Here is a 24,635-nt window from a genome sequence, read left to right on the forward strand (position 1 = left end):
AAACTCAACCTTGGCTAAAATCTAAGTAGAAGTTCTCTATGTACAAGTAAGCCCCAGAATCTTTTTTTGCTACTTTCCCCTTTGTGTCAGGGTACTCCGTGCCAAATTTCATACTTGTATCACTATTTATGCCATCATAATGCCCTAATATTTGCATTTACATAATTTCACCAGAAACATGTCCCAGAAAAGGGGTTGCCATTTTGAATTTGAAAAGGTCAAATGGATTCAGCATGGTCAGTAACCCCCTAAAACCCCTCCACTGTTGTCCAAACAGTTGCTGAAATATTGTCCATATATGTGATTGTGTCCATTGATGCTAACTATGCTAAGTAGGCAAATTTCCCCGCATCTGCTGGTTAGCATCCAACAGTTTCTAAATACTGGGGACCCATATTGTACATTTCTAACATAAAGCTCAATATATATGGGTTCACATTGCTGACAAGAAATTTATCTGGAAGGCTAGTGACTGAAAATTTGTTTTTGTCTGATTCGAGGTATATAGTGAAGAATTTAGGCCACAGGAAGTAAATTTGAAGATAGAAAGGTCATCTTGGACTCCGCTTGAAACTTATGAACTTGAGGGGTTTCTATATGCAAGTGAGGCAGTGGTATTTACATAAAGTGCTGGAAATACTAATTTTTGATGAGAATTTGTGAAGTGGACAGTGAATTCTTTTTCTTTTGGGGTTGTGGGTGATATTTTAAGACAGAATATGAGTAAGCCCCAAAATTTTACTGTGCTGCTTTCCCCTTTGTTTCAGGATATTCCATGCCAGATTTCATACTCATAGGACTATTTATGCTATTGTAGTATCTTAATATTTGCATTTACATCATTTTGCCAGAAACATGTTCGAAAAGGGGGGTTTTGGGGCTCCCTGAGACCAAATGGCCTCGAGTTAGGGGTTCTTGTTATCAGCATGTGATGGCCCAAAGTATAGGCTAACAGCAGAAAATATCCCAAGGGCTGGGCCTGCCTCCCAGCCTACATAGCATTAGATGTAAGGTTACATAAATTGTGCGACAATCTTTGAAATTCAGTGTCACTGTTATCTCCAGAGAAGTGTGTGAGCAAAGGAATCAATCTGAAGACTCTGCTTGCACCTTTTATTAATCAGGTCCTGCTCATACACTTGACTCATAAAAGTGTGAATTACCAGTTGCAAATGATTACTCTAAAGAGCACCGCTTTACCAATTCAATGACAACACTCATTACATTTTGTGATTATGTTCCCAAGTAGCCTACTTTTGGACAATTTCTGTCCCTGCGAGTGACAGTCATTAGAACAGGATATGACTAACAAGGATAATTTGCTGTTTCACGTTACATTGTAAATGATCAAACCAAGCCTCAATACTGAGGCAGAATGATTCATATGCAGACGTCAATGCACAGACAAAATTTTTGCATTTGATCTGTGCGCTCGTCTGAAGTGGTTTCCCACGTAAGCCCCGCTGAAGTAGGTTGACTTCACAGCTTTCAGTATGGATACTGAATTAACAACAACACTTGCTCCTCACACCATGGAGTGTGCTGTCCTGCAGTGTAACCTGGGAGATTGTGATTATAAGACTAAGTAAATACATGTTCTGTACATTCACACTTACTGATTTTTCTTTTTAGCAGAAACACTGGCTTCTTAAGCAGAACTGTAACTAATAACATTAATTATGACTGCATCACATTTAGCTGAGACCCCAGTGTTGTGCATGCTGGCTTACTGGCTCATCAAAATGGAATAAACCTGTAAGTAATGTAATTAATTACACATATGCATTTTCTGCAAAGGTCTGCTATTGCTTATAGTTTGATTGTTGCACATTCTGGCCTGGCACCATCTTATCTCCTGCTTTACTGAGAAGAGCAGGATAAGCTTTGTCTCTATCTGTGAGTATCACCTTTTTATTCTCCTTGTCAAAAGTCTCTTTATCTTGCACATAACACTCCAGTTCCTGAATAAATCTTGCTGATCTGAATCTTAATAGTCCTGCTACTATCAGATGACTGTCTTTTCTTTATTGATCCAAAATTAACAAGATTCAAAGACCTTGTTCACCAGTGTGGAACTAATGAACTCAGAGGGGGACACCACCTAAAAAAGGCAGCTAGGACAAACTGGCACTGAGAGAAAACAAGACACACTAATTACTCTGGTGAGGGGAAGGATAATGAGGCACAGGTGAGGCTAATCAGGGCAGGACAGACAATCAGACACAGGTGAAGTCATCAATAAGGAGCGAAAACACACAGGAGCAGGAAGTGAAATGATCTGAGATGAGGAGATGTGAGTTTTAAGGTCAAACAGGAAACAACATGAATGAATGAAATAGAAATGATAACCTAAGAAACTTGAGCTGGGACAACTTGTTCATGAGCTTTAATGTGGAAACAACATGGACGCTACAATGAAGATGTGTTGTACTTTATTTCCCAGAGCCTTTAAACAACACCTTGATAACGGTTTGAAACTTTATATTACAAAGAGATTTCCAAGACTTGTTGCTGCACCTGAACATCCTCTAAAACTATACTGCTTTACCTGACTAATGGCTAATGTATAACTTTTCTAACAAATATTTATATTCATTTTTCCGTAACCGCTTATCCTGTTAGGGGTCGTGGGGGAGCTGGAGCCTATCCCAGCGACACTGGGCGAGAGGCAGGGTACACCCTGGACAGGTCATCAGACTATCAAAGGGCTGACACATAGAGACAGACAACCATTCACGCTCACATTCACACCTACGGACAATTTAGAGTCACCAGTTAGCCTAACCTGCATGTATTTGTGCTGTGGGAGGAAGCTGGAGTATCTGGAGAAAACCCACGCTGACATAGGGAGAATATGCAGGCTCCACATGATTCCCCCACCCTGGAATTTGAACTAGGAACCCTCTTGCTGTGACACAACAATGCTAACCACTGCACCACCCTGCTGCATATTCACTTTTATTCACCACATTTCTGCCTATGACCTCAACTCTTCAACTCTCGTACCAAAAATTTTGCTGACTTTCCAAGTTGTTGTTGCAACTCACATGAATTTTCCCACTCGATAACAAATTTTTCCGATTATTCAGGCAAAACATGAATGGGTCAATCTCAAACTTGTGACGTCATCAAGTATAAGTCTGCTCCACAGACAACGAATGGGAGCCTGATTTTGTGGACCCATAGAATATTTGCTTTCATTCTTATATCCCCAAATAAGCTCTAGTGCTCTCAGCTCTCAAACAGAAAATGTAACCATATACTCAAAACATTTCCCTGGGTGCTCTCCGTGTCATGTATAACACCTTCCCCATTCATTACCTCCATCAAGGAGGTTATGTTTTTGCCAGCGTTGGTCTGTTTGTCTGCAAAATAACTCAAAAAGTTATGAACAGATTTTGATGACATTTTCAGGAAAGGTGGATAATGGGACAAGGAACAGATGATAAAATTTTGGTGGTGATTGGTTGAAGCAAAGTGGATAAAATAATAAATAAAAAAGTCTATCGTCTGACAGCCTCAGCAGCAATTCCAATTTCTAAAGACGGTGAAAATAGCGCTATCTGGTGGCCGGAAAGCATGTCTTGTTCTACTTGCTAAATATTGTTGTAATTCTAAAGTTGAAATTAATGTTCTGTGTTGGAAAAAAAGAAAGTGAAAAATACAAAAAAACATTATATTCTGTGTTGGTACAAAATAAAAACCAAATAAATACACCAGTGTCTCCATGGTGAAGGCATATATAACCTAATAATGATAGTGATAATAACCTAATTGTGATGCAGGCTGCAAGATCTGATGCAAAGGGGGAGGGAATATCACCTACTTGGTGGTAGGGAGGTCTGCACTCTCTCAGTGCTTTTCTAGTTGTCTGTAGAGCAGCTCCAGACTTTTTACCCAATGACATCACACATTTTAGGTTTAGCACCCTAGCTTTTGGATTTGGGAGCGAGTTGTTCAGGTTTACTAATGTTTTGACTGTCTTAGACCACAGAAATTACATGTATGAATTTAAGAAAATGGGTGTAGTTCCCCTTTAATAATGCTGCAGTCCAGCATCTGTTTCAATGCATTGTATTTGATGATGTTTGTAGTTACACAGGTGCTTGACAAATCAAAATTTGCTTTAAAAAGGTCAATTTAACTTAGTTTTCACTGCACACATTCTCTCTGCTCTTGCCATAATGTGATCTGAAGCATCAGATGACAAGTGTCACGGACCTCCTGCTGCTTTTCTTATGGCGTGTGTTTATGTGAGTGTTTTTAATGCAGCATCTGAAAGCCCTCCAAGTCATCAACATATCACATATGGGGTCCTCAACAGATGAGAGTGACAAACAGAACCAAATGGCAGCAAAACAGAGTCAAAGAATCATTTCAGGGAACACGACTGCCAAAAAAAATTGTTTTGTGACTTTCTCTTCTGTAAATGGACAAATTACCATCCAAGAGGGTATGACGTTTGCCAATCTTCCCCTCATCTGAGTTTTTTGACTGAGCCCCCCTCCTTTATTATTGAACTGCATTAGTGGCACAGAATCAATTCCCAAAGCAATTTAATGTAATGGCAACAGCTTGCTGGCTCTGTTGGAGGGAAGTGAATCATCTTGTTATCTTCCCCCCCCCCACCAGCCTCCTGCGGCTCCGCAGAACAAGGGGAGGGGGGGGGGCGGGACTCAGCTGCCCCGCCAACCAAGCATCTGATATCAGCCGGCTGCCAGACTAATATCAGATTCTGACATTCACACACAAATACACTTTCTGTCACCCACATGCATGCATGGACATGCTTACACACACACAACATACACGCCGCCTACAGTCATTAACTGATGGACAAATCGGCAAACAATCACCTCATACATGATTCATGAACAGCATGTGTGAATCAAATGTACACAGAAACACCTGGAAAATCAGGATTGAACTAGGATTTGCATTTGGCAGATTACCTCAACAGCATGTTGTAAACAAGATGACATGAAAACCAACATGTTTGGGCTCAGCTCAAAGATTCTGGTTGCCTTTGTGTTTGGGGCGGCTCAGGACAAACACCTGTTAATCTGGAAGCACTCATTGTAATTACACAGTACACCCTGTGTTCACAGTACACCCTGTCAAGATCATTATGTGCCCTGCTCCAACTCTCCCCCCTTTTACCTCTCACAAAAAAAATCTTTAATTTATTGTTCCTTCAGTTTTTAAAATGTGTTTGACTCAACTGTTCTGGATCCAGATGCCAAACTCTTTAGTTTAACCCTATATAGGCAGCTTTATCATATTTTCCCTAGTTATTGGTTCTGTTAAATTATTAATTTAAAATCTAAAAACACTGAAAAAAACATTGTAGAACATAACTATCTATTGCAGGGTTCAGGTTCAGGTTGCGCCCAAGTGGAAAGGTGGCATAGGTGTAGATTTCAGGGGTGACGCAGGGGACACGTCTCCCTCGATGTCTACAACATGATCATTTGTCCCCCTCCCCCAAAATAAAAACATGCAAGTTAGCAGAGGACTTTTATTTTGACAAAATTAAAGACCTTTACATATAAAGTGACGCAGAAAAGGCACAACTTAGAGCAGAAATATTCACCAAAATGCAGGAAATTAAGTGTCCACCCCAATGTTGAAACGAAACCTGTGCCCCTGTAAGGAGGAAAGAGAAAAGAGGTTGACCCAGGGTCACTATAAACTGATTTAACAACACTGCAATTAACACTGTCATAATGGAGATAATTGCATGTTGTTATGTGGTTATGCACGAACTAACACTCACTATGTAATCATTTTAGTGAGGCCTTAGAAAGCGACAGAGGCTGTTGCCAGAGGGTTTGATATGAAGGAGAAATTAGGAACATTGAATTTTCACTTTTGAGAATGATCAGTTGTTTTTTCAGGAACAAACAGAAACATCTCATTGTTCATATAAGCAAACAGTCTATTAATATTACACAATTTGTGTGCTTTCAGTATGAAAAATTGCTTATTACATTAGATTAGCCAAAAAAACAACAACGATGAAGCTGTGAAACAGAAACTTGCCTAACCATGGTATTTGCTTGGTGGGAATGCCATCTTGTGGTTATTATCTTCTAAGCTGCTGGTGTGTGCTTGTATCTTTGTCCTGGTTATGATTTTGAGGTTTTTGGCTTCTTGGGATGTGTCATATGATGCAATATTAGGCCTACCAGTAAAATACAGCACACTAGAGTAATGTTACATGTAAACTTGCACACTTGGCATTCGTGTCGGTTCTGCATAAGCTTGTGTCGACAGCTCAAGGTTGTCATCTGATAGGTCAATATGTGGCCCTCAAAGATATGAAGCACGCACTTGTAGAAAGCATGTGTTGTTTCAAGAGCATGCTGCTAAAACATCAGTATCTCTTATGTATTGGCACAACCTTCAGAGACACGGTTTGTTCTGGACAAGTCTCTAAATGTCTTAATTAGTGTGTGTTTCATACAAACATGGCTTTTCACTGTACCTGTTTCCATTTCGTTTTTATTTAGGCTAAATATTTGATCATGCTGTTATCATGTCTTGCCATCATCTCACTGATGTATCAAACTGGTTCGAAATGTAAATTAAGTTGCAGTTTGAGTGCATGCAGGCTTTTTCTCTTCTTCGGTCTGAACTGAAGTTAAATACGTTGCTTAGGTAGTGTAGTCGCATGGGCGGATTATAAGACAACAGGCCCCTGGGCACAGATATGCAAAAGGACCCTGCCCCTCTCTTACAAAGAGGCAAGACATACAGACTTTTTGTAGTCGTTATGGTAATTTTGTGTCTGTTTGTGGTAGTTTTGCATCTCTTTGTGGTCGGTACCTGTTAATTAGAGTGACATTTTTCAGGTAGAGGGCAGGGGGGCACCTGACAGTTTGCGTTCAAGGGCCTGGGTCCGGGTACTAGTTGTAGTAGCCACCAGTGTTGAAGAGTAGTTAACTACATGTAATTAAAGTAGTAGTTTAACTACATTTTATAGCGGCTTGCTGGTAGTTCATCTGTGCAATGATCCAAGTAGTTAAATTACTTTTTTGTGTAGTTAATAACTGAAACTACAAACAATTTTGGGACATAAAAAGAAAGGCATTATTTTATATTTTTATTTTACCATTGCTTCTTTGTAACTGAACCCCCTTTGATCACAACTGACCCAACTATTGATTATTGCTATTTATTTACAATGGTCAGAGAAGTTATTGCATGCTATTTTAAAAGTTTCCTGGCTAACTGGGTAATCCTGCTTGGCTTTACACCCTCACCTGCCCTAGTTTCTGGAAGGCATGTGTCTGACTGATGGACATTGTATGCAAAACCAAACCAATTTAGTAAGTATGATTTCAGAAAAATGTAATAATTGTCAGTTCTGTCATTATATAGCAGTGGTAGTCATAAATAAATGTCTATGTTTAAGGCATGATAAGGCAGGGTCATGATTCAGTGCCCTTGTGGCTTGAGCGGGATACTTTATTTTTTTGGTTTATGTATGAGCTGTAAACAAGTGGACACTTTTTGCAATAAACTTAATAAGGTGGCATTTTTGTCATGTGCCTTTTTTGTTTGTTGTTCTAATTTCATATCACATGCACACTGTCGATTCTTTTTTTTTTTTTTTACAAAGTAGTTTGAACTACATTTTTTCTAAGTAGCTTTAGTTATCCAAACTAGATTTTTCCCTAGGTCAGCTTTGCTGTAGTTCAGCTTCTGCCAGTGTGAAGTAATTGGTAGTTTACAATGCTAGGCTTTTGAAGTAGTTCCTCCAACACTAGTTGTCACATAAGGTCTTTGACTTATTTCCATCCAAGTGGTATGTTTGGTCATGTGAACACCTTTATGACTTACTTAGTCTGTCCAGTTATCCTTGCCTTTATCTTGGTATTGTCATGTAAGTAAGTGACCCTTTTTGGGTTGTGTGTAGATGGAACTCCTAATGGCTAAAGTCATGCCAGTGTTACATAACAGTGTTACTAGTAACAATTGATCTTGTGATCAAAAAAGAGGAAATGTGAGCAGATTTTTGAATTCCTTGTACTTTCCCTTCCTTTTCACCACTGTGACTTTGCTGTTGGTCATCTTTACCTTTCAGCTCCAACATCCTCCCCTGCACTCAATCGAGACGCAGACCCCTATACCAATTTTTCATGAACAAAGACATTTCACATTTGAACATCATACTACTTGTAATTTCCTTAATATGTATGATGCAAGGGTTAAGATGCCTAACACTGTAATAACTTTTAGGCTCTTGCTTTCATCTGGAACACTTCCGTCAGTATCATGTTGGAAATAATGGCTAACACATTACCCATTTTTAAATCATTGCTTAAAACATAATTTTATAATAAAGCTTTTCCTTTTAATGCCTGATTTGTACTTTTTGATTTGATTTCCTTATGTTCTTAAATATTGTATTCTTATTGTTGTCTTATTTTCATGCACTTTGTGAAGCACTTTGTAACCTTATAGAATTATTGTTATATTATAATTATTTTTTTCCTGAATCTTGAGAGTGACTAAATCAAATGTATAATTTTATATACGACTTCTCTTATTTTGTTGGTGACACAATACTGGTTATCAAAATTACAGACTGACTTCCATTTAATCTTTTAAAATCTCCAAATAGTTTCCAAATAGTTTGGCAGGAGGAGTCTTGGACCCCTGGCAAATTCTCCTGAGATGATAGTAGTAGCAGTAGTAGCAGTAGCAGCCTAGTAGTAATAGTAATAGCAGCCTATTATTAGTAGTAGTAGCAGCCTAGTAGTAGTAGTAGTAGTAATAGTAGTAGCAACCTAATAGTAGTAATAATAGTAGTAGCAGCCTAGTAGTAGTAGTAATAGTAGTAGCAGCCTCGTAGTAGTAGTAGCAGTAGTAGTAGTAGTAGTAGTAGTAAAAGTAATAGCAGCCTAGTAGTAGTAGTAGCAGCAGCAGCAGCAGCAGCAGCAGCCTATTAGTAGTAATAGCAGCCTATTAATAGTATTAGTAGCAGCCTATTAGTAGTAATAGCAGCCTATTAGTAGTAGTAGTAGTAGCAGCCTATTAGTAATAGCAGCCTATTAATAGTATTAGTAGCAGCCTAGTAGTAGTAATAGCAGCCTATTAGTAGTAGTAGCAGCCTATTAGTAGTAGTAATAGTAGTAGCAGCAGCCAAGTAGTAGTAATAGTAATAGTAGCAGCCTAGTAGTAGTAGTAGTAGTAATAGTAGTAGCAGCAGCCTAATAGTACTAATAATAGTAGTAGCAGCCTAACAGTAGTAATAGTAGTAGCAGCAGCCAAGTAGTAGTAATAGTAGTAGCAGCCTAATAGTAGTAGTAGTAGTAGTAGTAGTAGTAGTAGTAGTAGTAGCAGCCTAATAGTAGTAGTAATAGTAGTTGCGGCCAAGTAGTAGTAATAGTTGTAGTGGCATAATATGTAGTAGTAATAGTAGTAGCAGCCTAATAGTAGTAATAATAATAGTAGTAGCAGCCTAATAGTAGTAGTAATAGTAGTAGCAGCCAAGTAGTAGTAATAGTAATAGTAGCAGCCTAGTAGTAGTGGTAATCATAATAGTGGCATAATGTAGTAGTAGTAATAATAGTAGTAATAGTAGTAGCAGCCTAGTAGTAGTAGTAATAGTAGTAGCAGCCTAATAGTAGTAGTAATAGTAGTAGTAGCAGCCTAGTAGTAGTGGTAATAGTTGTAGTGGCATAATATGTAGTAGTAATAGTAGTAGCAGCCAAGTAGTAGTAGTAGTAAAAGTAATAGCAGCCTAGTAGTAGTAGTAGTAGTAGTAATAGTAGTAGCAGCCTAATAGTAGTAATAATAGTAGTAGCAGCCTAATAGAAGTAGTAATAGTAATAGCAGCCAAGTAAGTAATAGTAATAGTAATAGTAGCAGCCTAGTAGTCGTAGTAATAGTAGTAGCAGCCTAATAGTAGTAGTAGTAGTAGTAATAGTAGCAGCAGCCTAGTAGTAGTGGTAATAGTAGTAGTAGCAGCCTAGTAGTAGTAGTAATAGTAGTAGCAGCCTAATAGTAGTAGTAGTAATAGTAGTAGTAGCATAATATAGTAGTAGTAGTGGTAATAGTAATAGTAGCAGCCTAGTAGTATTGGTAATAGTTGTAGTGGCATAATATGTAGTAACGTTAGTAATAGTAGTAGCAGCCAAGTAGTAGAAATAGTAATAGTAGCAGCCTAGTAGTAGTGGTAATAGTTGTAGTGGCATAATATGTAGTAATAGTAGTAGCAGCCAAGTAGTAGTAGTGGTAGTAGTAGTGATAGCAGTATAAGTAGTAGTAGCAGCCAAGTAGTAGCAGTAATTATAGCAGTAATAGTATTAATAGTAGCAGCCTAGTAATAGCTGTACCTTAGTAGCTGCTGTTTTGCAGTTTGCATCCTCAGCACTTCCTATGGAGGAGCACCTGACAGCCAGCAGCCTGGTGGGGGCGGAGTTGGACGTGCAGTTCCGTCCTGGACCTCCAGCCTGATTTGTTGTAAACTGGACCGCTCTGCACAGTGGTGGGGTAAAGGTTTGTAATGTCACTATGAAACCAAAGCCTTCTAACCCTTTAACATTTAATATGACGGGTAAATAAACGTATTGAACTGGTGATGTAATGTGACGCTGCTCGAAGTTTGTTAGCTTGTTATAAATGCTAGCTAGCTATTAGCTCACTTAGCTAGCGTCATCCAGCAAAGTTAGCTGTTGTTGTCCAAATGATGCTCCTAGCAAGTTAGGTGACGTGACCGCCAGGTGTAACAAACAGGGCATTTAATCGTGTCTCGATTAAAAGCAGCTTGAGATTATGGTTGCTGATGAAGTTGAGGAGCAGACCTGATTTATTTCACTTCACTAACTCGCCTCATACATCACCAGCTATGCTTTGAGACTTGTGGTAAACGCCAGAAGGCCTGTGCTGTTGTTGTACGTGCTCCTTTTTGTTTGGCTTTGCTCATGTAGTTCAAGCCAGAGTGTTGTTTAAAGCAGCCTTTGCTATGTAAACCAAGCCAGCCCCCAGCTGCCAGACTATCAGCTTTCACCCTCACGTTGCCCTATCTTCCTCTCAGAGTAAATAAGGTCACAAAGGCAGCAGAATAACTGGCAGAAGACAGCTTTCCTTTGACCATCATCTCAGGGACAACAGCCACAGTGGGAAGGAGTGGGGTGATATCAGCTCCCCTTTTTTCCTGATTAAAGCTCTGCTGTCTCTTGGGTAAGGGTTAATAGATACTGTGATTGAATATACACTGTTTGACTATCTGTTGTTTGTGGCTAGAGGCAGTGATTTATCTTATCATCCAGAGGGAGTCTGAAAAGATAGTGGTGTTGGCAGAGGTCAAATAATGTAGGTGAAACACTGTCAGCCATAATTTGATGATTATGAGCCTTTCTCCTTGATTCTGCTGTAATTGATAATGTGCTCTTTAGCAGTGGTTCCCAATTGGTCCAAGCATGGGGTCCAGAGTTCTTCGTAGTCATTAGTTCAAGGTCCACACAGTTTAATATATTCAGCGTCATACTTGTGTTTGGCCATGTTGTGGAGCTAGTTTGCTGTCTACATTATTCACTCACTCTACAGCAGGAAGTGGCACTTCAAAATAAAAAATTCACTGTCATTGTTTTTTTTTTTTTTTTACAAACCTGACACATTCGCAAGAGTCACTTGTGGTCGATTCACATGGACCCACAAACCACTTTTGGACTGCGACCCCCCATTCGGGAGCCACTGCTCTATCCTATATACTGTATGTTGCTCCTGTGTGTTGTTATTGTTTTGGCTCACACCTCTAGAACCATAGGGAACACCGCAGCCTGTCATTGGTCCCTTGTTTATTTTGGAAACCAGTTACGCAATCTTGACTCAAGTGACATGTTTAGACAGCAGGATCTAGTATGGATCATAGTAATGATGCATTGTACAGCGAACACAAGTCACTACTATATATGCCTTGCAGAGTGAAGTGTGGTGAAACTTAAATATGACTAATGCTATATAATTTTAATGTAAATATAATGTCTCACACTGATTCAGACAGGAAAACACCACTTATGTCAGCAGAGAAGATGGAAACAGCTGCCGCTGTGTCCAATGGAGCAGGGCCTGTATATGAGGAGAAAGAAGACCCCCTCAGGTAAGTCTCCCACCAGTTTTGTAACAGCATTACCTTTGAGACGGTGAAATAGGATTACAAAATAATCATGTTTGTTGTTATGGTTCTGTCAAACACACATTACACCTCCCATTTGTCTCGTTTCTTTCCCAGTCCTGAGGATCTGTCTGAGGTGCTGGCAGCAGGGACCAAGGAGGTTCATGAAAAGGCTGAGAACACCCAGTTTGTGAAAGATTTCCTCAGGGGACGCATTCGCAAAGAGCTCTTCAAGGTCAGTCTGAAGAAGATCAGGAGAAATTGTTGCAATGTGATGTCATAAAGTGCTATACAAAACAAACACGATGAGTAAATAAATCTAATAAACATGTAGGTAACCAGCAAAGCAAAGAAAACTGACAGAAGGAGACAACTTTTCTTTCTTGCTTCCCCAGCTTGGTGCCGTTGCGCTCTACTATACTTACACAGCCATGGAGGAGGAGATCGAAAGGAACAAGGACCACCCCCACTTCGCCCCTTTATACTTTCCCACTGAGCTGCACCGCCACGAGGCCCTGGCTCGTGATCTTGAGTACTTTTACGGCCCTGACTGGCAGAGCCAGATCAGCTGCTCCCAGGCCACCCAACGCTATGTGGACCGTATTCATGAAGTAGGGCAGGAGGACCCGGTGCTGCTGGTGGCCCACGCATACACGCGCTACATGGGGGACCTCTCCGGGGGCCAGGTGCTGAAGAAGGTGGCGCAAAGAGCCATGAAGCTGCCGCCCACAGGGGAAGGCCTGGAATTCTATCAGTTTGATGGCATCCACAGCGCCAAAGCATTCAAGCAGCTGTACCGCAGTCGCATGAACGAGCTAGAACTGGACATGGGAACAAAGAAGAGGCTGGTAGAAGAGGCTGTCAAGGCCTTCCAGTTCAACATGGAGGTAAGAAGCCAGGGATGAGAAATGGAGGTTGGAGAGATAGAGAAAAGAAGAAGCTATGTTTGGAAACACTAGTGGGCGATGTGTTCCCTGGTGGTGATGGTGGAGAGGTTAAATGAGGATTTTCTTGCAGTAAAGGTGTTCCTGTGCCTGCTTTGAACATTTACAGGATTTTAAAGACATATTGAAGGTCTTGCGTGTATTTCGCCACTTTAATCCTCCCTGTTACACAAATTAAATGGTATTTGAAATGCAGTTTGGCTGAGATGCATGAGAACAACTTCCCTTAAAGTGGAAACAGACAACTTTTACATTAGTGTGATTATAAATGATGGATTTGTCAGGTGTTTTCTTTGCTGAATTACCCAAAAGCAGACATTCCTGTCTGATTGTTTATCCAAGAACAAGCTTGATAACCTTACATACTGTCTGTTTGGTGTTGGCAGGTGTTTGAGGAGTTGGAAGAAATCGGTAAAACCATCCCAGAAGATGTTTTAGATGCTGGCATGCCCGTCCATGGAGCAATGGGTGGAGACATCAGCAAGTGTCCCTATTATGCTGCTAAAATGGGTACGCTCTTCTCTCTGTAAACATTGTGCCATCGTATGATATTTATAAATGACAATGAACCCACGATAAAGCTTTTATAAATATGAGGATTCTCTTTAAGTGTGTTTTTGTGCTCTCTCTGTGTCACAGCTGCATCGGGTGGAACAGCATACGCCTGCCAGCTCGCCATGGCCGTACTCCGACACCCAACGGGACAGGTCCTGTTTGCCACTTGGTTCGCTGCTCTGGCTGGACTGGCTGCGTGGTACCTGATGTGATCCAGCCATCACCCTGTCACTCTGCTGCTGTAAGAGAGAGGGAGGAGGAGCTCAGAAGCAAGGACCGTAAGGAGACTAGAAAACTCCTGCGAGCTGTAGACCATTTTATAGTTTCATACAGACATTCTGAACGGGTCCAGGTTTATTTAATGTGACATGTTTGTAGTAAACTCGGTTATGTTTCTTAGCAATGGAATTCCAATGAAATGATGTGTAGGACCATTAGGACGTCATTTCCATCCATCCATCTATCCATCCAGCAACACCACGTATAATTCATCCTCCTGTCTTTATTTCACTACCTCTTCAGCACTTCCTTCCATCCTGTGTCCATCGAGTTGGTGTGGTCATGTCTCAAAACCTTCTGAGGCTGTTTTCTGACAGTGTTAAAAGCTAATTTGTTGTAAAATTAAATTTCTAATTTTAAATGAAGGAGCCAAATTGACAAAGCATGGCCACTTTTAAATGCTGCCCATGTTTATTGGTTATACAGTGATAAAATGAGTTCACGGTGAGCTTAGAAAGAAACACACTATGCATTATGTTATGCAGTATGTATAACAGCGCAGTATGTTTTTGCTGTGTTGATTTTGAATCAGGCCTGTGTGTTTTTCATCAAAGAGACAGGAAGTAATGTACAAGTTAATAATACAACAGTATCTTTTCACTTCTATACATCGACTCAAGCTCCAAAGATAAATTAAAAACACAGTGAACTGCAATTATGTTCTTTTTTAAAATCCACGATCATATTTCATGATTCAAACATGGCCTCAAATGTGCACTGTGAGACAGGTGATAGGAAACAGAGGCTTTTTTTTTAACTATAGCACACCTACACTTTGTCAAGTGTATGATTAATTAAAATCTTCAGATACTAGTGAATATACCGGATGTTTGAGTCTATTGATGCATGTTCAAATGTACTATTTCTGTCTCAGAATTATGCGATACAACATCTTGTATTTCTAAAAAAAAACTGCCTGTTGTCGATTTAAAGACGAATGACTGATAGATTATGTTTTACCTGCCACAGGAGCCTATAATAGACAGTTGATGTGTCATGATTGCAGCTGTTGTAACAGGATATTGTCCTTCTATAATGTGTCTGAGCGTTGTGGTTTATTACAAACTACTTCAGGTTAGGTACTTACAGGCAGGTCCTTCAGCAGCTCAGCATTTGTTAAGGACATACCATCATCACTATAACTGTAATCACTGTATGTTGGGAACCACTTTCCCAGTCGTGCACAGCTTTTTTCAACACATACAAGGAGGAATATATTATGCTGTATGTGTACTGTATGCAGTATTATTGCACTGTTTTGCTATTGAAGTTAAATATTTATCCTGATACAGTAATGACAGTTTATTAACTCTGCTTTCTTTCCAAGAAGTGTATTTTTTCCCTTTGCTTGGGTCTGTTTTCTTCACATAGTACCAAAGGAAACCTGCTGAAAACATTGTAACCAGGTTCCTGTGCTGTGTGTATTCGCACATCACACATAAATGGGTGTACAGTAGGAAAGATTTGATCAGACGTGTGATGACTATGTGGTGCGTTTTGCATTCGAGAGTCTCAGGTTCAGGCAGTCAGAAGGCAATACAACAGGGACTGCCCTAATGTACTCCTGTAGTTCAACGTCCGTGTTTTAAAAATTTTTTTTTTTTTTCTTAAGCCAGTGTGACGTGTCAAACTGTTACAGTATTTTTGGAAATACTGATGGGACACTTACTTGAATCTCAGGAGTGCAGGTAGATAGTTCAGGTCATTGGATTAAACCTTAAAGTTTTAAGTGGGACGCTTGACTAATTCATGCTGATTTTAAATTGTGTTTTCATTAACTAAGCTCCTTATCCCTTTGTGTATCTAACTGAACAAAGCTTTATAGTATTGACTAGAATACTCTCATTGTGTGAGAGTGAAACCACAGGAGTATGTTGTGCTGTCTAATTAAATAAACTGTTTTTCTGCTCATGCTGATAAGAGGTGATTCAATTGGACTGGGGTTTTTAATCACAGCAAACATCTTAATGGATGATCATTTTGATGCATATTTAATACATTTCTTGGCATAAACCTTGAGGTATTAAGATTATTAAGATTTTAGGGCTTTTTGCCTAAATTATAGGACAGCTGAAGGGGACAGGGCTGCAGGTTGGCAAAGGACTCAGCCTATATGAAGAACACACTCTACCTATCTTATATAACAATGCATAGAATCCATACTAAAAATCTACGTACAGACAAAAGCCAGAGATGGCATGCGGCAAAAAATATTTAACAATTTCTACAATCAGGCTTCCACCTCACCGTCTGCGCCGCCATTTGCCAACTCCAAAATATTAGTAGGCATGGGTCAAAGTTTCTGCCAACAAGTCTGTTTTTATACGTCAATATTTTGCATGGGAAGTGGCGTACGCCTCTTTCAGGCCTCGTGCGTGCGCAGTGTTTAGAAATGAGATAAAGGAGAGAAAGAGGTTGCCTCGGGTCTTGAGGATTGTTAAAAAAAGATCCCAGATTCATCCATAAATCTTTCACATATTCATCAGGAGCACATCACCAGTATTTCAACCATAATAATATCTTATACTATATGTCACTGTAACATCTCAACTATTAGATGGTTTTGCTTTGAAATTTTGTACAGATGTTCATGACCCCAGAGGATGAATCCTGATGACATTGACATAAGCCTCAGGTGAATTTTGTATTTTGTCCATATTAGCAAATCTTAGCTTGTAAACATTATACCAGCTAGCTACAGGTAAGCATATTAGTATTGTTGCTATGAGCAAGTTAGCATGCTACAACTAGCACTTAGCTCAAAGCACCTATGTGTGACTTCATCACGTGGTACAGCCTCACAGGGCTTAGAAAATATTGGAGATTGTCCATACAACATCACTTTTAAAATAAAGGTAATAGCTTTATTCAAATGTAAAAATGCAGGTAAGGTTATTATATAACATTACACATTAACAGCTGCTCTGCAATCTATTCTACCTTATTTCTAATGCTCTGGCTTTGTTGGAGGCAGTTTACTGGTGTTTTGGATTGCATTATATTCTACCTAAATAAGAATGAGCAAAACATACATAAATATGTTTATTAATGTCAAGACCAGTGGTTCCAAAATGATGGGTCATGGTCCAAAACTGGGTTGCAAGTCCATTCTGAATGGACAGCAAGTGACTCGCAAATGTATTAAGTTTTTAAAAAACACATTTTATTCTTAAATACAGTGAATTTCTGGCGCAGAGCTTTTACTTTTAAGTGCCTTTTCCTGCTGTTAAGTAAGTGACATATAGACAGCTACTTGACAGAGACAGCAAACTAGCTTGACGACATGTCCAAACACAAGTATGACGCTGAATATGTTAAACTGCGTGGACGTTAAACTAGTGACGAAGGAGAAATCTGGACCCCGTGGCTGCACCAGTTGGGAACCACTGGTCTGGACAGAGTCAATACACTCTTAGAGGCTTTTCCTAGACCATTGCTTTATTATAGATGTCCAGTATATCTCTTCTATGTGACACATTGATGCATCTATATGATTCACAACTACCTATGTACAAATGTAATGAAGGTGCAGAATTCTCTCGCATAATGTAAAGGGTTAAAAGAGGAACAGAGTTCACTAGTTTTCACAGTTCAGGAAAGCCCGAGCCAAAGTTTAACTTTCCACTACAGACACACCTCGACACTGTCCAACATTTAAACGCAAAGGTAAACATGTAGTCAACCTGTTAGGACTGACAGCACTGCTGAGAACTGAGGAGGAAATTCAAGCACTGTGTACAAAGTATACAAAACAAAATGATTAATGACAGGAGGTTGATTTAATCCCAAATGAAATTTGTGACTGAATCTGTACTCTTTGTCAATAATTTATTTCTACGCACATGAATTCTGTTATCGTTATAGTTTTTTGAGGGGATCAACAGAAATCCAACATGCACCAACTGCTATGTTCATGATAAGTCTTTGTTGCATCAATGGACGTCTGACTGAAGAGGTGACTGGTGCAGTGGAACATCCTCTTGTGTGGACTCCCCTCAGCAGAAGAACAGAGATGATGATCCTCCGTCTTGCTCACTGCAGGGCTGTGTAGGTAGGTCCATATTGATCCCTCCAAAACCTTTGCAGGCCTCATCCGACACCCAATACTCCTCAACCACCTGTCCCTTTATAATGTGGCTGTGCTTGCCTTGCGCTGTCCTCCCTTCTGCCCTCTGATCTACTGACGAAGCTTCTCAGTTCCAGGATGACCTTTTACCTTTAAAAAGACGAAAGAACAAGACATAAATAGATATCAATGTGTAAAATATAAATAATTTTGAATCAGATTTGTTGAAGGTTACTTGTGGGATTCCACAAGGTAAGGTGCTGGGCCCTCACCTGTTCAAATAAAACGTATTTGTAAAATATCTAAATTATTAAGTGTTGTTTTATTTGCTGATGACACAAGCTTAAATTGCTCCAGGAACATTTTGGAACTGCTTCTGAATACAGTGGATACATAGCTGGAAGTCTTAAAGAAATAGTTTAATATTAAGAGGTTATCATTAAAATTAAGTAAAACAAAGTTTACAATATTTGGAAATCAGCAATTCAATAATAAACAAAAAAATATGATTAAAAAATGCTTAGAACAAATATGTGACAATACATTTCTGGGCATTGTAACTGATTGTAAATTATGCTGAAAACTTTACGTAAATATAGGCAAAAATGTCTAAAAACCGCTGCAATATTATATCAAACTAAATATATACATTGACTCAGAACTCAGTATACATACTGTATAATTCTCTCATAGTGCCATACTTTACCTACTGTTACTAACGCTCCATTTGATCTTAAAACTGCACATATAACAAACAAAGCACAAAATAATTTCCTTCCTCTAACTGTATTGAGAAGTGGTTCAAAATTAGAGAGCAAGTATGAATTTAGGGGAACAGGTGCATTTAAGAAAACAAGGGTAAAGACAAACACGAAGAATAGATGTGTATCTGCCAAAGGGGTGAACTTGTCTATTGGTTGACAAGAAATTAAAAATGTATAGTTCACTTTGCAAATTAAAAAAACATTCAAATATAAGGTGGTAAACAAATACAAGCCGTTTCTGTTTTGTTTTGTTTTTTTTGTACATCATAGTGAATGAGTTACTTATGAGAATATGCTCTGAAAAAAGGTAGGTAAAATAAGCTTAAGCCTCAGCATCCACCATTTCGATCTTCATCTTGTTTCCCTTTTGTTTTCCTTTGAATTTAACGCCTATTTGTTCTTCATTATGTTCATTCTTTTTTGGAAAATTGTTAACAAAGACCGAAATAAATTACTGCTACTACTTCAAAAGGAAAAAGAAAAGAGCTGTAAAATGGATTCCTGGGAAATTAACTTAATTCTTTTTTTATTCATCTATATTGAAGTGACAATGCAGTCCCACTTTGAAAAAAAAAGGACATTTAAAACAGACAATTTAGGACATCCCAGAGTGGCTGAACATCCAGGTGAATGCACCCCTGCATCAGTGCTTTTATGTGACAGCCACAAACCAGATAATGCAAAGCCATCCAGGAAATGTGAACATGGTGGATAATGCATCACATTTTATTTGTGAAGAACAGAAAATAGAGAGTGATTTGGGAAAAATCAACACTAGTCCTACCTGGCTTGTGGCTGTCACGAAGAACTAAACAATTTCTTTAATTTGGAGAAGAAGCCCCCCTCTTGTTTCAACTCTCCTTCGTTCTTGTTATGCACTCTTTGCCCTGCCTCAGACCGCTTACCACTGCTGCCCCCACCTGGACAGAGATTACACTGCATCAGCAGGGCCGATGACTAAATACAACATCCTTTCCTAAAACCCCATTTCAGTGAATCAGTATATCAAGCAAAGTAGTGGGACTACAGGGACAAGTGGGTAAGAAGAAAAAGTAAGGGTGGATGTCATTGTCCTCTTACCTGTGGTGGTGTTAGTGACTCCGTTCACTGTCCCCTCCACGTCTGTCTCGTCCTCAGCGTAGCTCATTAGCAGAGCTCTTTGCCTGTCTGTCAGTGTCCTGCAGAAAAAAACAATATCTTATGGTCACTGTGGTTGGGAAACAGTTTTTATACCATTTGGAATTTTTATTAGAGCAAAAAAGATGAACAAGATAAGTGTTTGACTGTGGACTCTTACTTGGGTACTTTTATTTTGACATGTACATAATGGTCTCCGAAGCCGTAGCCACTGATACGAGCAATCCCCTTCCCTGACAAACGGATCCTCTGATCTGTCTGGATGCCTGCAGGGATCTGAAGAGAAGAGAGTCATTTATAACACTGTATGTATTTGAAATGTTTCCCCGCTAGAGAACAAACCTGAGAATGTGCATCTACTTACTGATAAGTTTAGTGTTTCATAAAGGCCCTGTGTCCTGGCCGTGCCACCCAGGATAGCTTGTGCCACGGAGACAAGAAGATCAGAGTGGATGTCTGCACCGTCCCTCCTGAACACGGGACTTTTCTGGACCTGGACACCAAACCGCAACACATTACAACCAATCATACGTGGTAACAAAACTTCCAGTGCTCCTCAGGTTGTCTGAACTGTGTTAATTCAAAGTCAAAGAGCTCAGACGGCTCAATGCCTCTTACTAGCCCACACACCTATACTACATTACACAAGACAATCCCATTACAGCAGCTCTGACGTGAACTGGCACTTCATGTAGAGTTAATTTATTTCCGGCCTGGGTTTGTAGATGAAGATACTCACCCTGAATGTGATGAAGATCTCCTTCTTGCCGACTGGCATTCTGACTGTCTGGCCATCCTCCACCCCTTAAATGAAAAACAAACCACAGTTAAGTGGTGCATGTGATCTATATTTAAGTTAAAGATCCAGTGGGGAGGATTTACTGGCATACAATAGTGACGTTGCAGATTCCAGCCAACTGAACAGCCCCTCTCTCACCCCTCCCTTTCCAAGCATGTAGAAAACCTAGAGTTGCCTCAGCAAGGCTCAACACTTTTAAAAGTGCTTGCCAGGCTGGCAGCCATGCATCAGCTTTTGGTTGTCGGAAACTGAAAATATGGCTGCCATTTTTAGTCAACTTACATTTTGAGTTTTAAAGCTACAGTTGGAAGCTTTTATAACAAATATCTTTTTTCATATTTGCTGAAACTGTCACAAAATTGACACAACACTGAATGAGACAAATACTTTGTGAAAAAAACTTTTCTTCTCTGCCTACTCTATCTCCGTGTTAGCATTTCTAAATGGCCTTACTACATGTGAACAAAAACAACCAATCAGAGCGGAGGAGTCTCCAGTGCAGCTGTCAATCATGTCAATCACTGCTCAAGAACTGCAGTCAAATTGTCAAACTAGGCAGTGCTGATCAAATATGAATCAAAATTCTGTTACTGCATTGCCTATTTCTCACCTAAAATGTTTTCAGAAACATATTTTAGTGTACTGTTTAGCTGTGAAATGAGAAAGATTGTGACCCAGCTGCCATGTTGGATACGTCTGATTCTAGCGAATGCCAAAGGCAGTAGGAAGAGGAGGAGGGACATGATTTTTGTCACACGTCTCGTGTACGTGTTTCCGAATATAGTGATACAAAGTTATTTTCATTAAAGTTAGCAACTGAAGCTTTCAGATACAATGCGGTTATACATCAGGTTTCTAATAATAATAATAATAATAATAATAATAATAATAATAATAATAATGATGTGACACTAAAGAATGTTTAAAAGCTACAAAAGAGGATTAGTGCCATGTTAAAGAAAAAAAAAATCTTTGAGAATACAGTCATAAATCTATGAGAATAAAGAGAATATTACTAGATTAAACTCCTAATTTTGGGGGAAAAAAATCACAGTTTAAGACCAGAAAGTCGGATAATGTGATATAAAAAGCAACAAAGTGTGTATAAACAGTGTTGGGTGTGACAGTAATACACGTTTTAGCAGTACCCAAGTAATATAATGCATTACCAACAAGATTTCGGGTGATATTATTACATTTACAATGTCACAGAACACGTTACCACCCGAAAACTGTTTATTGTTTTCATTTATCATTCACATACTGTTCCATTTCCACCAGTGCGCCACCAAAATATCCCCTGGCGGTTGTTGTGTCATATTGCAGACTACATTTTAGAAGGGTGCAGCAGGTGATCGCAAATCTCTGTGATGCTGCATTGTGCATTATCATGATCAATACATTTTCATTTTCACTCCTTTGTAAAAAGCCTTATATGCAAACAATAAAAGCTAATACCATATAATAATTCAGAAATGTATGCAGCAGGGAAGACAGCAGTTGCTTCTGACAACAGCTGATAAACTGACCTTTCTTACTCATTAATAGTGATAATATCAAATATCCTTGGAGGTATTTACAGTGTGTAAACAATAGAAGAGACTATTAAATGACACTGACCTGCAGGCACAGGAACCATCACATTCTTCCTCTGCTTGGTCTGCCCCACCCCACGGCAGGACTGACAGGGTGTTGAAATGACTGTGCCTTTGCCTCCACAGCGACGACACGTGGAGCGCATCACAAACGGTCCTGTATTCACTGTCTCCTACAGGGTGGACAATGCATGTGTTTAGTGACGCAACAAACTACAAATATATGCTTTAAGAAAAGGCTGCGTGTCAGAGCTCTCACCATGCCGGAGCCGTTGCAGTGGTGGCAGTGCTGGACTTTGGTGCCTGGCTCGTGGCCTTTACCATCACAGCGCTGGCAGGTTGCTTCTACGTTAACAGAAAACTCTTTGTTGACTCCCTTTGCTGCCTGAGTGAACGTCAGCTCCATGATGTACTGTGTTGAAAAGAGAAGGTATCACAAATTCATCACCAATAAAAATCAAAGGCACTCCTTGGCTTTTGCTCCCATTTTAGAGTATCCCACTAACCTCCTGCGGCTGCTCAAATATGGCATTGAAGTCTCCAAAGCCACGGCCTCCAGAGAATTCCCCAAAGATCTTACGGAAGAGCTCCTCTGGGTCCACGCTGCTGGACTGTCCAGACCAGTAGTGGTGCCCTCCACTAGCCTGACCAGCATCAAAGCCTGTTGAGCCATACGCATCATACTGCTTCCTCTTTCCTTCATCACTCAGGACCTGAAAGACACATGGAGCATTGTTTAATCTTGATGATTACTATTCATTGATTTAGCAGAAAACACGTGCGTAGATTAATGAAAGCTTGAGTAAAGACTGCACCTCATAAGCTTCAGCCAGCTGAGCAAATTTCTCCTTGGCTTGTGGGTCGTCTTTGTTGGTGTCCGGGTGGTACTTTTTGGCCAGCTGAGGGACAACAAACACACTGTCAGCTACTGTCATGACTGGTTATCTGGGAGCCAAGACAAGCTGTAAATGTATGTCAGGCAGGAGCAAACCTGGTAGTAGGCTTTCTTGATCTCTTTCTGGGTCGCAGTGCGAGGCACGTCAAGGACCTGGTAGTAGTCCTGCTTGCTGCTGGCGGGGGCACTTGTGTGGAAGGACAATGTGCAGACAGCATTGGGTGATTTGATGCCTAGAGAGTGTCACAACAGAGTAAAAGGAAGAAGTAAATACCATGTTGAACAGTGGAGCTATATTGAAGCTGCATCCAGGTCAGCTAAATTGACTCCCCTGCATTGTTATGAACTGTTACTGAATGTACTTTGAGACCAAACTGGATGACAAATATTTGTAAAGACAGACCTACAAGTCAACCTGACCTGCAGGAAGGTTCTAGAAATACAAATGCTTGCAGCTCCACAAACAGCAATGAGAAAAGCTGCTGACAACAAAACAAGTTATGATGTTCTTGGCTCCCCATTGACATTGTTTGCGGTTAGGAGTCGCACAGTTGGTAGGTGGCATTAGGTCTATAGTTGGGCTCCTTTTTAAGTCAGAGTAAGGATGTCGTGGGTAACAGAAAACACCTGTATCAACCCTTGCAAATCCAACTTGATGGCTGCAAACCAAAGTTAGCAAAACTGGTTGCATAAGATACTGTTAACTATCTTTAACACTACGTTAATAAAATAATTTTCTAACACATCTTATCTTTAAAGCTAGCTTGAGCTCTTGTCGAGCTGAGTAAACTTAGTTGTATTATCCTGCGTCACATGAGTAAACCAGAAACTACAAGACATTTAGCCTAGCCTAGCCTAGCTTAGCCTAGCCTAGGCCGGCACCATATGGGTAAAACACCACTCACCTGACAGCCCTCTCAATGTCAACGCTTTCCCTGCTCCGACACACACCGAGCTTCCTCCCCGCCATAGTTTTTCCGCTCCCAGCGTAGAGACACTGCGGACACCTCCACGACCGAAGCAGACAGCAGCACCGGCGGCCCTGACACGTCCAGAGGACACAATTACTGTAATCCAGCGTGAGGAGCGGCGGACAGCCGAGGACGCCATCATTCCTTCTGTAGCCGCTGCCTGGGACACACTGCGCATGTGCGGACCGGAGTGGGCGTCACCTAGAGCGCAAAGATGTTCTGTTAGTCAAGATGGTGCTCTGTCGAGAAAAACGAGTCGCAGAAGTTTATCTTAAAGAGATAGTTCGTGTTTTTTTTTAAGTGGGGCTGTATGAGGTACTCATCCATAGTCAGTTTATTACTTAGAGTAAAAGTTGGCATGCCCCTAGTTTGGAGAAGCAGGCCGACAGAGAAGCTGCCGTGGACGGGCAGCAACAAAATGTACAGTAAAACTACAATTAATAGCCCGGGCTATTATTTGCTCATTTAATTCAACAGGCCTGTATTTGGGACAGGCTTTTAAT

The 24,635-nt window shown here is 40.1% G+C and overlaps 2 protein-coding genes across 4 annotated transcripts; one reads left to right on the top strand and one right to left on the bottom strand.

Annotated features, from left to right (window-relative positions):
* Window positions 1-10,399: 10,399 nt before the first annotated feature.
* hmox2b (heme oxygenase 2b) lies at window positions 10,400-15,816 on the top strand. 2 transcript variants are annotated; one of them, XM_033645786.2, is made up of 7 exons: window positions 10,400-10,509; window positions 11,048-11,193; window positions 12,013-12,112; window positions 12,245-12,362; window positions 12,523-13,014; window positions 13,458-13,581; window positions 13,711-15,816. In XM_033645786.2, exons 3-7 carry the CDS (start codon window positions 12,030-12,032, stop codon window positions 13,836-13,838), a joined length of 945 nt encoding a protein of 314 aa, XP_033501677.1. In that variant the 5' UTR covers window positions 10,400-10,509; window positions 11,048-11,193; window positions 12,013-12,029; the 3' UTR covers window positions 13,839-15,816. The 2 variants fall into 2 exon arrangements, with proteins under 2 accessions (XP_033501677.1, XP_033501679.1); XM_033645788.2 differs by lacking the exon at window positions 11,048-11,193 and having other exon boundaries at window positions 10,407-10,509.
* A 1,509-nt stretch (window positions 15,817-17,325) lies between these two features.
* Window positions 17,326-24,310, bottom strand: dnaja3a (DnaJ heat shock protein family (Hsp40) member A3a). 2 transcript variants are annotated; one of them, XM_033643790.2, is made up of 12 exons: window positions 24,067-24,310; window positions 23,258-23,394; window positions 23,082-23,165; window positions 22,773-22,979; window positions 22,526-22,678; window positions 22,292-22,439; window positions 20,612-20,676; window positions 20,237-20,365; window positions 20,033-20,148; window positions 19,816-19,913; window positions 19,520-19,655; window positions 17,326-18,121 (listed from the first exon to the last, which is right to left on the bottom strand). In XM_033643790.2, exons 1-11 carry the CDS (start codon window positions 24,308-24,310, stop codon window positions 19,534-19,536), a joined length of 1,503 nt encoding a protein of 500 aa, XP_033499681.1. In that variant the 3' UTR covers window positions 17,326-18,121; window positions 19,520-19,533. The 2 variants fall into 2 exon arrangements, with proteins under 2 accessions (XP_033499681.1, XP_033499682.1); XM_033643791.2 differs by lacking the exon at window positions 19,520-19,655 and having other exon boundaries at window positions 24,067-24,297.
* Between the last annotated feature and the right edge of the window lie 325 nt (window positions 24,311-24,635).

This window comes from Epinephelus lanceolatus, chromosome 18, assembly GCF_041903045.1.
Source record: "Epinephelus lanceolatus isolate andai-2023 chromosome 18, ASM4190304v1, whole genome shotgun sequence".
Lineage (NCBI taxonomy): Eukaryota > Metazoa > Chordata > Actinopteri > Perciformes > Serranidae > Epinephelus > Epinephelus lanceolatus.